This window comes from Nematolebias whitei, chromosome 3 (assembly GCF_014905685.2).
Source record: "Nematolebias whitei isolate Nwh7 chromosome 3, NemWhi1, whole genome shotgun sequence".
Lineage (NCBI taxonomy): Eukaryota > Metazoa > Chordata > Actinopteri > Cyprinodontiformes > Rivulidae > Nematolebias > Nematolebias whitei.
In genome coordinates this window covers 2,923,683-2,936,456 of record NC_056500.1, presented here as the reverse complement: position 1 = coordinate 2,936,456, position 12,774 = coordinate 2,923,683, and the positions used below count along the sequence as shown (strand labels likewise).

The window sequence follows — 12,774 nt, the reverse complement described above, 5'->3', positions numbered from 1 at the left end:
GCTCAGGCTAACAGAAACAGAACATCAGCTGAAAGTACCAAAACAGCTGCTAAAAGCTGCAGCATGGTTATCTCTTCAACTTTGATCTTCAGATTGATTTTACTTCAGTTCCTCTTCTGGCAGAACTTTTCTGACTTTGACATTTACCAGAACCAGCAACCCTACAGGGTCCAGTCAGGACTTGCAGGATCTAGTCAGGACCTGCAGGGTCCAGTCAGGACCTGCATGGTGGCGCTGTTGTCTCTCTGCTCAAAGCTTGTGTTGGACTCAGAGGTTCTGTCTCTGAACCAGTTGTGGACTAGAGGACACAGATGTCCTTCTGTCAGTTTGTGCTGTGGTTCTTTTGTGGCTCCGTTCTGAAGTCAGTCAGAACCAGAACCAGAGTCAGAGAAGACGAGACCATCAGAGAGGAAGGGAGGGGAGGCGTCGCTGAGAGGAAGGAGGAGATTAGCAGCTTGTGCACACGCTCAGTGTTGACGGCGTGACAGGTGGAAGTCGGCAGCTGTGGTTCTGGTTCTGGTTGTGGGAGCGATGCTCGGTCCTCCTGAGGCTCAGCATGTCGGACTCGTGGACAGTCCTCTCTAATTTCTCCCTCCCTGAGAGGAGCATGCTGCGGCGCTCCAGGAGGTAAAACGATCTTCTCCTCCTCTTTCATTCCGTCTGTCGGGCTCACCGGTCGGTTCTGTTGGGTTTCCTCTCTGTTCACCCAGACGCTCAGAGGATGAAGGTCAGCAGACCGGTTCTGTTCTGAAGGGCTGCTCACACCTGATGGTGCCGCTCCGCTCAGAAATGCTTGATGTTAGCGTCGTCGTTTCTTTTCTCTGTCGGTCGACTCTTCCTCCTCCTCGGTGTGTGATGAAGCAGCGGTTCTCCTCCTCCTTCTCCCGGTAATAACGGGGCAGAAACACACCGACACACCTCTGAGGAGGCGAAAGCTCAGACTCCTGCGTAGCAACAAGCAGGTTCTGGCTGCTCGGTAGCTGATTTAGAAGGTTCTGCTGCAGAACGGGTTTTAGCTTCTTGTTCTCTGAACCAGGATTAAACTCAGATCTCAGCTGATGATCTGAAACTCCGGATCAAAAATCCTGAACAAGACTTGTTTAATCCTGAAACCAGATCTGAAGCCCAGAGCTTCAGACCTCCTGTGGGTCCTGACATCAGCCCAGAGCTGGTGGCTGGGACCACAGGAAGTCCCTGAAGGTTTTGTTGGTGGATCAGAAGTTTCTGAACCTTGGGTCTCTGCATCTTCTGTATCTATCATAGTCCACATTGGACGCAAATGGAATCATGAGGCAGAGAGGAGGAGAACCTAATGAACCTTAAAGGTGGAGGAGGAGAACCTAATGGACCTTAAAGGTGGAGGAGGAGAACCTAATGGACCTTAAAGGTGGAGGAGGAGAACCTCATGGACCTTATAGATGGAGTCTGAGATGACCATTGTGTTTAGAACCTGAGTTGTGAAGGCTTGACCCTAAATGAACCCCTGAATTCATCAGTTACCTCGTAAAAACGTGCACGTGTCACTAACTGTTTATCTTTGATGACCAATAAAATCTGTGAATAAAGGTTTTTTTTTCGCACAGACCTGAACGTTGTTGGAGGACGGGAAACTGTTCCACGAGTTGCACCAAAAAAAATCAAAGCTAATTTTGTCAACGAAAGAGCTGAACAAGTTTATTTAATTTAAAGAAAATAGTTAATTTAAACCACATTCATTATCATTAATAATTAATTATTTAATATCATTAAGGTCAGTGTGGCAGCTCCGGTCAGTTTAATGATTGATTAGATTAGTGATATTTCATTCATTCAACCTTACTTTTAATAAGGAACAAAACATTGGTTTGTTTAAAACACTCAAAAACTTGGTGCTCAGAGGAAAGTGTCATAGTCTGCATTAGGAAAAAAACCAGGCTGACGTTGAAAACACCTGGTTAGGCTTGGTAAAGTCCCTGGTTGGTACTAAAACACTTGGTTAGGTTTGGTAAAGTCCCTGGTTGGTATTAAAACACTTGGTTAGGCTTGGTAAAGTCCCTGGTTGGTATTAAAACACTTGGTTAGGCTTGGTAAAGTCCCTGGTTGGTATTAAAGCACTTGGTTAGGCTTGGTAAAGTCCCTGGTTAGTATTAAAACACTTGGTTAGGCTTGGTAAAGTCCCTGGTTAGTAATAAAACACTTGGTTAGGCTTGGTAAAGTCCCTGGTTGGTATTAAAACCTTGGTTAGGCTTGGTAAAGTCCCTGGTTGGTATTAAAACCTTGGTTAGGCTTGGTAAAGTCCCTGGTTGGTATTAAAACACTTGGTTAGGGTGTGGAATGGACCTCGGCTGGGTTAACAGCAGACACCTTCACCATGCTGCTGTGGAGGTTTTTGTTAAAAACGGTAAAGTTGGTGTTGGTTTGAGCGACCGAGGGTCTTAATTTGATGCTGTTGATTGGATAATGAGCTTAAAACATTCAAAAAAATCTTTTTGTATTTTAGTGTTTTACAAAACAAACCCTCATGAAGCACTAGTGTTTTAAAAGCTTCTTCTCCAAAACTAGAAAGGAGGAGGTCTGACCTGAAGCTTCAGCTGAAGCGTTTTCTGTCGTTGGTTTGAATCGTGTGATTAAAGACGTTTGACGCTCGGAACCAGGACGAAGACAAACGGATGAATCTTGTGACGTTTGTGTGGTTTTAGTCGAGGCGTCGACTCTGCGGCGTTCTGCTGCGAGCCGAGTTCCTGTGGCGCCCGTAAGCCTCAAACCTCATTAATATCAGGACTGTTGGAAACACGTCGAGCTGCAGATCTTATCCACGTTCAGCGCCGCCGCCTGCGTGTTTGTCCTGTCGCACGTGTGCTTACGACCGTATGTTTAGCAGAAGAGACGTTAAGCTGACAGGTAACACATGAGCAAACACACACGGTCCCACGTTTAAACGCCGGCTTCACTAACGAGCTCCAAACCAGCTCCGGATCTGCATCAGCTGATGAAACTGAAGTTAGAAGCAAAACATGAACCATGCCAGATTAATGTGTTCATAAACATGTTCCATCAAACAGAACACGTGAAGAAAACCACCTTTAATCTGCTATCATGTACTGATGTGAACATCTGGACTCCAGTGATTTGGAGACACATCTGTTCCGTTTCTCCGTCTCCATCAGAGCTCGTCTTTACTCTCGCAGGTTTAATTATTGTTCTGTTCCTGCAGCTGGGCCGAGCTGGCCGACAGCACGTGGACGGGCGTTTCCAGAGCATCTTGTAACTGTCTCCCTCGTACAACGCTGTTATTGCTAGTGTCACTCAGACCTCTGAATAGCAAGCAGCCCTCAGGGCACTAACGACCAATTGTTAGGCTGATGGTCCTTCATCATGTGAACAGCTGGTTCTGGATGTCAACAACAAACTGGTTGATCCACTATGAGAAGGTGCTGTTTATAAGACTGAGTTTGTTGCAGCTCCTCAGACTGAAGAAGTCCTTTGGATAAAAGACGAAACGTTTCAACAAGAAGAATCATCCAGAGGACCTGACTCAACCTTTTTGTAATGTTCACGAGGTTCTTTGTTTCCTCGTGTGAGAAACAGACGAGTTCAGTCCAGTTTTTAACACGGTCGGCTCAAAACCCCTGCAGGGTCTCTGTGAGCGTCTCAGACCCGTCTGGATTTTGAGCCCTGCAGGAGCTCCCCTCTGACTGAAGACATCTGAGGCTTTAACTCCAAACGTCCAGGTCTAAACAGCACCCTGATAATAAATCATTTATTTAAATTATATATTTGAACCCCCATCTTCATTATTAAAGTGTTCTCCAGTAAACGCTGAGCTGGACAAAGCAGGTCCATGTGGGTGAAGACAGGCAGCAAAATAATGTGCATGGCCAAGACTACAGCTCGACACGTGCACAAGAAAACACGCTGTGATTTTTAGAAATGTTTGCTCAAAACGCACGCACGTGGCCGGCTGGTCGCTAACAGAAACTTCAACTAGTCTCACGCTACTCTCCAACTGGTCTCCAGCTAGTCTCCATCGAGTTTCAGCTAGTGTCCCACTAGTCTTCAGCTCATCTACAGCTAATCTTCAGCTAATCTCCAACTAGTCTCCAACTAGTCTCCAACTAGTCTTAAGCTAGTCTCCAACTAGTCTTCAGCTAGTCTCTAAGAATCCCGACCCAATGATGTTCCACCATAAACCTTCAGCTGTGACCCTGGTCAGTGTTTTCGCTCGGTTACTTGCCTTGACAGTTTGTTAATCTCTTCTGTGATATTTGTGTGTGTGTGGGGGGAGGGGGGGGGTGGGAATGGCGGTTCGTGTGCGGTGCGGAGAGGTGTTGGGCAGGGGGGGGGGGGGGAGTGGGGGGGGGGGGGGGGGGGGGGTTGGTTCAGTAGGTAGGGCACTCGGTTCTGTTGACAGGGTGGGACACCCTCCTTGTATAATAATGGGGGGAACACTGCTGGTCATTATTAGCAGTTTTAGCTCATGTTAGCATATAGCAACAAGTCTGTAGTCCACTTCATCTCATTTTATGAACCTGAGTGTCGGCTCCCGACAAAAAAATACACGATGTATCCCTTTATGTAGGGGACTGTGATGGAGCCCCACCCACATCATCAATGAGAGCCGCGCTAAATTAAAAAGCAACAATTCTTGAAAGAAAAAGCACTTTTACAACTCACAGCTACTACCACGCCAAAGTTTAGCTCCATATCTGTAAAACCGTCTGGACACCAGCCGATGAGACGACACCGATCCACTTTGGTCTCTGTCCACTCCGACTAGCCATTAGCTCATCCGTCCCATTAGATTTAAACAGGTTGTTTAAAGAGTTATGTAGAGCAGGTAAGATATTGACTGTTTGCAGACACGTGTCTGTGAGACAAAACAGGAAATTTTAGTTTTCATCCTTTAGCAGAAAGTAGGTCATATTTTTTATTCAGAACATGAAAAAAGTTCTGAGTACGACGAATTGAAGTCCTTCGGCTGCTTTAGCTGACAACTGGCTGCTTTGATGCTAAACACACACACACACACAAAACAAACCATGTTCCCCAGCAGGGTCCAATTTGTCTGCAGGAAGCACAAAGACCCATTAAAGTCGTCTTTTTTCTTCTTCTCTGCAACCAGAACCAGAACACAGAGCCGCCTCGGGTTCTGAACATGCCCCGCCCCCCTCGCTCCCACCCCCTCTACGTGGATCCTGGGGGTTTTGTCAGGTGGATTTGATGCCTCATCATCCTCATAAATCCATATTCATGAGGCGGCAAGGCGCGGCAGAGTGACTGACAGGCACCGTAAACCGTCTACGATCAGTCGGCCATCTTTTTGTCCCAGTGGGACACCGTCTCCCACAGGCACTGCTTGTCATTTTTCTGTCCCGTCTTCTTGGACTTGGTTAATTTGACTCTTCTCTGGTTCCTCGTCTCTCAGCCCTGACCGGTGCCTAACATCAGCTAAAGATCTACAGTCTGCAGACTAAAGTTTAGCTTTTATTTAGTTTTTAAACCACAGCTCGAATCGTTCATGGATGGTTTAACTTTAATTTAAAAACATCAACTAAACGTGGCGCACGCTGAATGTCCAACTGTCCACATAGGGACAGGAATGTCCCGGTCACAGTGAGATGAACATGGAGGGCCTCAGCCCTCCTGACTTCCTGTAGGTCATGTGATCAGCTGGGGGCGTCCATCCTGTCACAAACACAGCTGCTTAATTACAGAGTGCAGCTGTGACGGGCCAATTAACACGACCAGAACCAGAACCTGCCAGGAGACTTCCTGTTTGTGTCTCCTCGGTTAAAACAGATTCTTCAGATTCACACAAAGTGACCAAACTTCTGTTGTCCAAGTCCATTTGAGTCGTTATGATTTACGAATCAATAAAGTTCTGTTTGAACACAGACTGGATGTCTGTTCTGGTCCGTTTGGACCCGTTGGACCAGATGGGGGTCGGATCCTCGGAGCCATACAAGCCATCAGAACTGTTAAAGGTATATTCCACCTTTTTATTAAAGGTGATCCAGATCTTCATCCTCTGGTTGTGGTTCTGGGAGTCTGATGGTCCGGTCTACATGTGGTTTATGTTGGAGGTTCTGGGACCCATTCTAAAGGCCGCCACATACTCGGGCCGATTTATTAAATTCCCTTCTTCATCCCTGATCTGGTTCAATGGCCTTTTCTTTTGTTTTTGTTGCAAGAGGCAGCGCTCTCTTCCTCCTCCTCCGTTGACGCCATGACTGAAATAGTGAGAAATGAAGGAATTTGTCACGAGAGAATTAAAATCAGGCCGGCGTGGCTGCAGGAGTGTCTGGAGAGTTCCTGGTGGGCCGGTCTGACGTGTGGGCTGCAGGGCCATTGCTCCCTGTTTTAATAGCGAGACCTATTAGTTTTAAGTGGAGCTCGGTCCCGGTCCAGGTTGGACTCCAGCAGGTCCGCTCCTCCTCTCTGATGTTGGAGGTCTTGGTGGACTGGATCTTCATGTTCTACTCTTGTTGTTTTGGTTCTGACCTGAGATCCATTTGCTGCCTGGTTTTACAAAACCTGGGAAAAAAAACTCAGCAGTTCTGCTCCGTTTGGAATGTTGTTGTTGTTTGTTGGGTTTCTGGAACTGACACGAACATCTGGACCATGTGTGACGAGAACCCTGCTCTGCTAATCTCAACCATTACCGTGTTCAGAACCTTCATGTAGAACCTTCAGCTAGATCCTTCAGGTAGATCCTTCAGCTAGATCCTTCAGGTAGATCCTTCAGCTAGATCCTTCAGGTAGAACCTTCAGCTAGATCCTTCAGGTAGATCCTTCAGCTAGATCCTTCAGCTAGATCCTTCAGGTAGAACCTTCAGGTAGATCCTTCAGGTAGATCCTTCAGCTAGATCCTTCAGGTAGATCCTTCAGGTAGATCCTTCAGCTAGATCCTTCAGCTAGATCCTTCAGGTAGATCCTTCAGCTAGATCCTTCAGCTAGATCTTTCAGGTAGATCCTTCAGGTAGATCCTTCAGGTAGAACCCGTGCAGCTCATTCAGCGTCAGTCTGAGATGAAGTCACCGACTCTGAGTTTGTTTCCGTCTCCAGCTGTCGAGCGAGCAACAGGAAGAGTCTGATCGTGACGTCAAGCACCTCGCCAACGCTTCCTCGACCACACTCTCCTTTACACGGACACACAGGTGAGACAACGTTACACAGACACACAGGTGAGACAACGTTACACAGACACACAGGTGAGACAACGTTACACAGACACACAGGTGAGACAACGTTACACAGACACACAGGTGACACCTTCAGGTCTTTCTTTCCCCATGACCTTCAGACTCCACGACCTTCAGACTCCTGGGTAAACTGAGCTGACTCTCAGAGCTGCAGGTCGTCTGAGTCAGACTCGGGTAAACCTCCTCCTGTTTGAGGATTTTATGAGTCCATTTTTGCGAAAGTACCGTACGGTGGATTTTAGGTTCTCGTGTGTCTGATGCGATCGTGACTCATCGTCTTCGTCTCGGCTGTTTGAAGAAACAAAACAAAGGAATTTAAATAAAGAGCTGCTTTGTTTCTTCTAACGGAGGTAAAAATAAATCTGCAGCTCCGACTCCACTGACAGGAAGTCATTTTCTTGTCAGGACTTAATTGAAGTAGAAGTACACACACCGAGTGTTTTTACTTTCTGTGAAGTCATTTCTGGTTTCTCGTCTCTGCGGTCCGTTAGTACTGCTCTCCATCCTTCCAGCTGCTGTATCCGATGTGTTGCCACGGTAACGCTGGTGCTCCTGCGGCGCCGTGTCCTGACCGCCGAACTGCTGATTAAACATCACTCCATGTTTGAACACAGGCTCAGCTTTCTGACGTCTGACTCATTCTGCTGATTCTGTGCCGTTTTAGCTGTTTCTGTGTCAAAATGTTCGGCGCGTTCAGGAGATAGGTGCTGCAACCTTTGGTACCTGGAGGGCATTTACACTTTTTAAAATAACTATTTACAAAAATATTACTGTTAGGTTACATACAGTAGCTAATACCACTACTAAAGCTACTCCTGCTAATGCTAATTCTGCTACTGCTAATGCTACTGCTGCTAATGTTCATTCAGCTACTACTGCTGCAAATGCTAACTCTGCTACTACTGCTAACGCTAATTCTGCTTCTGCTAGTTACTACTGCTAATGTCAGCTCAGCTCCCTCCACAGCAAGGGACCGGCAGATTAGCTACTTTTGAGTTTTCTATTTTGTATTTTTAGCTAGTGTTTGGATATCTTTTTCTATCTTCTTACAACTTTTAAGCTAACATTTATCTCCATTCATCAGCTCCGTTTCGGCTCCTTGGACAGCATCACATCAAAACACCGTTGATGTTTCCGAGTTGTTGCTTTAAAAAAACATAACAGGAAGTCATGGTTTCAGTTTGGTGTTTTCAGATGTGTTCGAGTTGAAGCTCAAGTTTGGAGACATTTCTACAGACAACTGGAGTCCTCAGAGTCCCCAGTGTCCTTGGAGTCTTCAGTGACGTCAGTTTTTATTGTCTTCACAGTCCTGTGTGTCCAGGGTCCTCAAAGTCTTCAGAGTCCTTTATGTCCCAATTGTCCTTGGAGTCTTCAGTATCTTCAGAATCCCTCGAGTCCTGTATGTCCGCAGTGTCCTCTGTGTCAGCAGTGTCCTCTGAGTCTTAAGTGTCCTCATGGTCCTTGGAATCTTCAGTGTCCTCAGTCTTCAGTGTCCTCCATGTCCTCAGAGTCTTCCGTATCTTTAGAGTCCTGTGTCCCAAGTGTCCTCTGAGTCTTGACTGTCCTGAGGCTTGAGTGTCCTTGTGGTCCTTGGAATCTTCAGTGTCCTTCGTGTCCTCAGTCCTCATAGTCCTCTGTCTCTCTCATGAGAAGCCACATCACACAGATCTTTCCTTCTACATCAAAGTTTAATGTCCTGTCGAGCTGATGAAGGACGGTTGGGGACGATCGTCAAAAATGACTTGTTCATTGTTTTTCTTTGTGTCCTTTGTCTTCATGATGTTAAGCAGTTTCCGTCCAGTCTCAGGGACGTCTCAGCAGAGACAAAGCTGAGGCTCCGTTTGTCTCTGTCTCAGGGACATTTTCTTGTTTTTCATGAAAACGTTGCTTCGGTTCGTGACTCAACATTTACCCAACCAACATTTAACTCCTGTGTCGACTGTTTTATTATTATTGTTGTTTGTTTATGGGATTTAAAGTTTTAATTTTTCAAAATGTTTAAAAACAATTATTTGATTCTTCTTTGCAGTCAGAGCTGAGTCGTGTCAAGAATTTAAAATCAAAATAATGTGACAACAGAACGTGACCTTATTTATCTATAAATAATCATTACTTCCTGTTAAAGTTCAAGGTTCGTTACTGTCATTCATCACATGTGGTACATGAGGTGGAACAAAACTGTGAAGGTCCCAGTTACACCCAAAAATATAAAGTATAAAAAGAAACAGTAAATCAGGACCCAAGATATTCACTAAACACTAATAATGTAAAACAATACGGTGTTTTAAACATCAGCCTGAAACCGTTACATGTGCCCTCCTGCTGCCCTGGGGCCACGAAGCCTCAGTGTTAAGGCTTCACTTTGACCCCAGGGCAGCAGGAGGGTCAGAAGAGACAACACTAACCCGTCTGTGAACAGTGTTTATAAATGTTTATTCAGGCTTTATAAAGTAGTAACTCACAAATTACAACACAAATTTAGTCACACAAACTGTTTATAAATCATTAATAAACATTTATAAATATTATTATAATGTTTTACTGATAAGTGTAACTCTTTCATGATCCTTCTAAATTTCATCTGATTTTCTTTTGTATTTGAATAAAAACTTAATTTTATTTTAATGAATCTTTATTGTTGCAGAGCGTTCGAAGGTAAATCAACATCAAAACTTTTTTGTTCAGTTTGTAATGTTGGTGGATCACAACAATATTTATGTTTATCTCGATTGTCTGACTGTAAATAATGAAATAAACACATTTTTGAGTCATGTCACCGATGTTTTGTTTTTGTTTTTCAGGAACCAGCCCGTTGGACAGCCCTCGTAACTTCTCCCCCAACACCGCAGCGCACTTCTCTTTTGTTCCTGCGCGCAGGTAAGACGCTTACACCTGCAGGAAGTGTTGAAATAAACAAAAACAAACAAGACGACCTGAGAGGAAAACAATGTTAGGTTTGGTCTTTTAAACAGTTCTGCTCAAAAGTTTCTGTCCTGTCAACAAATTATTATTTCTTTAATCGTTCTTTTTCCTGTTTGGCCTGAAGTCTGACTTATCCAATCAGAGACAAGCTTGATGTTTCATCCAATCAGAGACCAGCTTGATGTTTTATCCAATCAGAGACCAGCTTGATGTTTTATCCAATCAGAGACCAGCTTGATGTTTTATCCAATCAGAGACCAGCTTGATGTTTTATCCAATCAGAGACCAGCTTGTTATTTTATCCAATCAGAGACCGGCTTGATGTTTTATCCAATCAGAGACCGGCTTTATATTTTATCCAATCAGAGACAAGCTTGATATTTTATCCAATCAGAGACCAGCTTGCTGTTTTATCCAATCAGAGACAAGCTTGATGTTTTATCCAATCAGAGACAAGCTTGATGTTTTATCCAATCAGAGACCAGCTTGATGTTTTATCCAATCAGAGACAAGCTTGTTATTTTATCCAATCAGAGACCGGCTTGATGTTTTATCCAATCAGAGACAAGCTTGATATTTTATCCAGTCAGAGACCGGCTTTATATTTTATCCAATCAGAGACCAGCTTGATATTTTATCCAATCAGAGACCGGCTTGATGTTTTATCCAATCAGAGACCGGCTTGATATTTTATCCAATCAGAGACCAGCTTGATATTTTATCCAATCAGAGACCAGCTTGATATTTTATCCAGTCAGAGACCAGCTTGATATTTTATCCAATCAGAGACAAGCTTGATATTTTATCCAATCAGAGACCGGCTTGATATTTTATCCAGTCAGAGACAAGCTTGATATTTTATCCAATCAGAGACAAGCTTGATATTTTATCCAATCAGAGACCAGCTTGATATTTTATCCAATCAGAGACCGGCTTGATGTTTTATCCAATCAGAGACCAGCTTAATGTTTTATCCAATCAGAGACCAGCTTGATATTTTATCCAATCAGAGACCAGCTTAATGTTTTATCCAATCAGAGACCAGCTTGATGTTTTATCCAATCAGAGACAAGCTTAATGTGTGTTTAAGATCATGGTTCTTTTGGACCTCACTGTGTCCAAGTTTGAACTGTCCATTTGTTGGTATTTGTCTCGTCCCTTTGGACGGCTGCATGTTTCAGTCCAGCTTGAAGGTTCTGGACCTTCTTACTTGGTTCTCGTGGTGACGTAGCACTGGTTTCATGGCAGGACTGAGCCTTGGTGGTTCCTGAACATCCAAACCTTCCATCTGAGGAGGACCGTTAGGGCCTTCTTAAGCAGCTGCAGTCAATCATGATCACTAACAGGAAGTTATAGGCCTTCTGGAACCGTTAGCTCCGCCTTTTTTCAGGTTCAGGTGAATGTTTGGGTCAGTTTGAGCCCTGAAAATAACATTTAGGTCAAACTGGTTCTTCAAAATCATCTAGAGTTGTTAACGAGCCGTTCCACCCTGAAACTTTGGCTGTAGAGCCGTCACTCAGATGTTGAATAATAAACGTCTTACCTGCTGCAGCGGCTCCACACACCTGTCTGCACAATAAAAAATAAAAAAGGTGAGAACCTGAGCCCTAGTCAAGTCAGGAGAAGAAAACCCTGATTCAGATGTTGTTTCCATGGTAACAGTCCATTTCCTGTCCTAAACCCCAGGCCGTTACCACGACAACTCCCTCCAACGTTCTGAGGCGGTCCAAATGAGCCGGAACCAGAACTAATGCTGATTTAAATCAGAACTCAGACCTGAGCTGCTCGTCACTGAGACCGCATCGCCACCGTGTGGTCGGGTCGGGTGGGACCAGATTGAGGCCGATGTTCTGATGAGACGTTCATCTTTGACCCAAGGGCAGCAGCAGGGTGAACATGGAGCTGAGTCCTCCTGCAGCAAACATCTGGATTTAACTCAGGAGCTACATTTATTCATTTAGATCAGGTTTATTTCCTACGACGAGGTCACGTCTGCACATTTCTTTATGTTTTAGTTGTTTTTGTTTTTCATCACTGAACGACAGCAAACAGCTGATTCCAGGGTCCTGGAGAGTCCTGGAGAGTCCTGGAGAGTCTGGAATCTGCTCCAGTATTTTCCAGGTGTTGGAACCGTTTAAAAAACAACAGCTGAGTGTTTTTCTGATTTATTCTGATAAAAGATCAACACCAGCCCCGAGTTTGTTCTGACTGGACTTTAAAGAAGTGGACTTCTCTGGTTCTGGTTCTGGTTCTGGTTCTGGTTCTGGCTGACGATGTTAAAAAGCTTCAGTGAGTGACATCAAACGAAACGTTGAGCCTGAAGGAACCTGCTGGTGTTTTTGGTTTACAGCATTTTTATCTTGACAATAAAAGTTTTGACCCGGGAGTCAGAACATTAAAGGTTCTGGACGCCTGCGGCCCGTTTGGGTTTCTGAGTCTGAACGCTGTAAAACAAACTTCTGTTTGTGTTTCACAGTCATGGACACCGAGCCGACAGGTAAATCCTCCTGTCCCCTCCTGTCTTCTCCACCTGTCCTCTCCACCTGTCCCTTCATGTCCTCTCCAACCTGCTTGTCCACCTGTCCCCTCCTGTCTTCTCCACCCGTCTTGTCCACCTGTCCTCTCATGTCTTGTCCACCTGTCCTCTCATGTCTTCTCCACCTGTCCCCTC

General features: G+C 44.9%; 1 protein-coding gene across 1 annotated transcript in view; it reads left to right on the top strand.

Annotated features, from left to right (window-relative positions):
- Positions 1-12,774, top strand: part of mast2 (microtubule associated serine/threonine kinase 2) — a 35,311-nt gene that overhangs the window by 765 nt on the left and 21,772 nt on the right. The window contains exons 2-4 of the mRNA XM_037697784.1: positions 489-627; positions 7,045-7,136; positions 9,983-10,058. Coding sequence (XP_037553712.1) covers positions 489-627; positions 7,045-7,136; positions 9,983-10,058 — 307 coding nt within the window. The remainder of the gene's footprint in view (positions 1-488; positions 628-7,044; positions 7,137-9,982; positions 10,059-12,774) is intronic.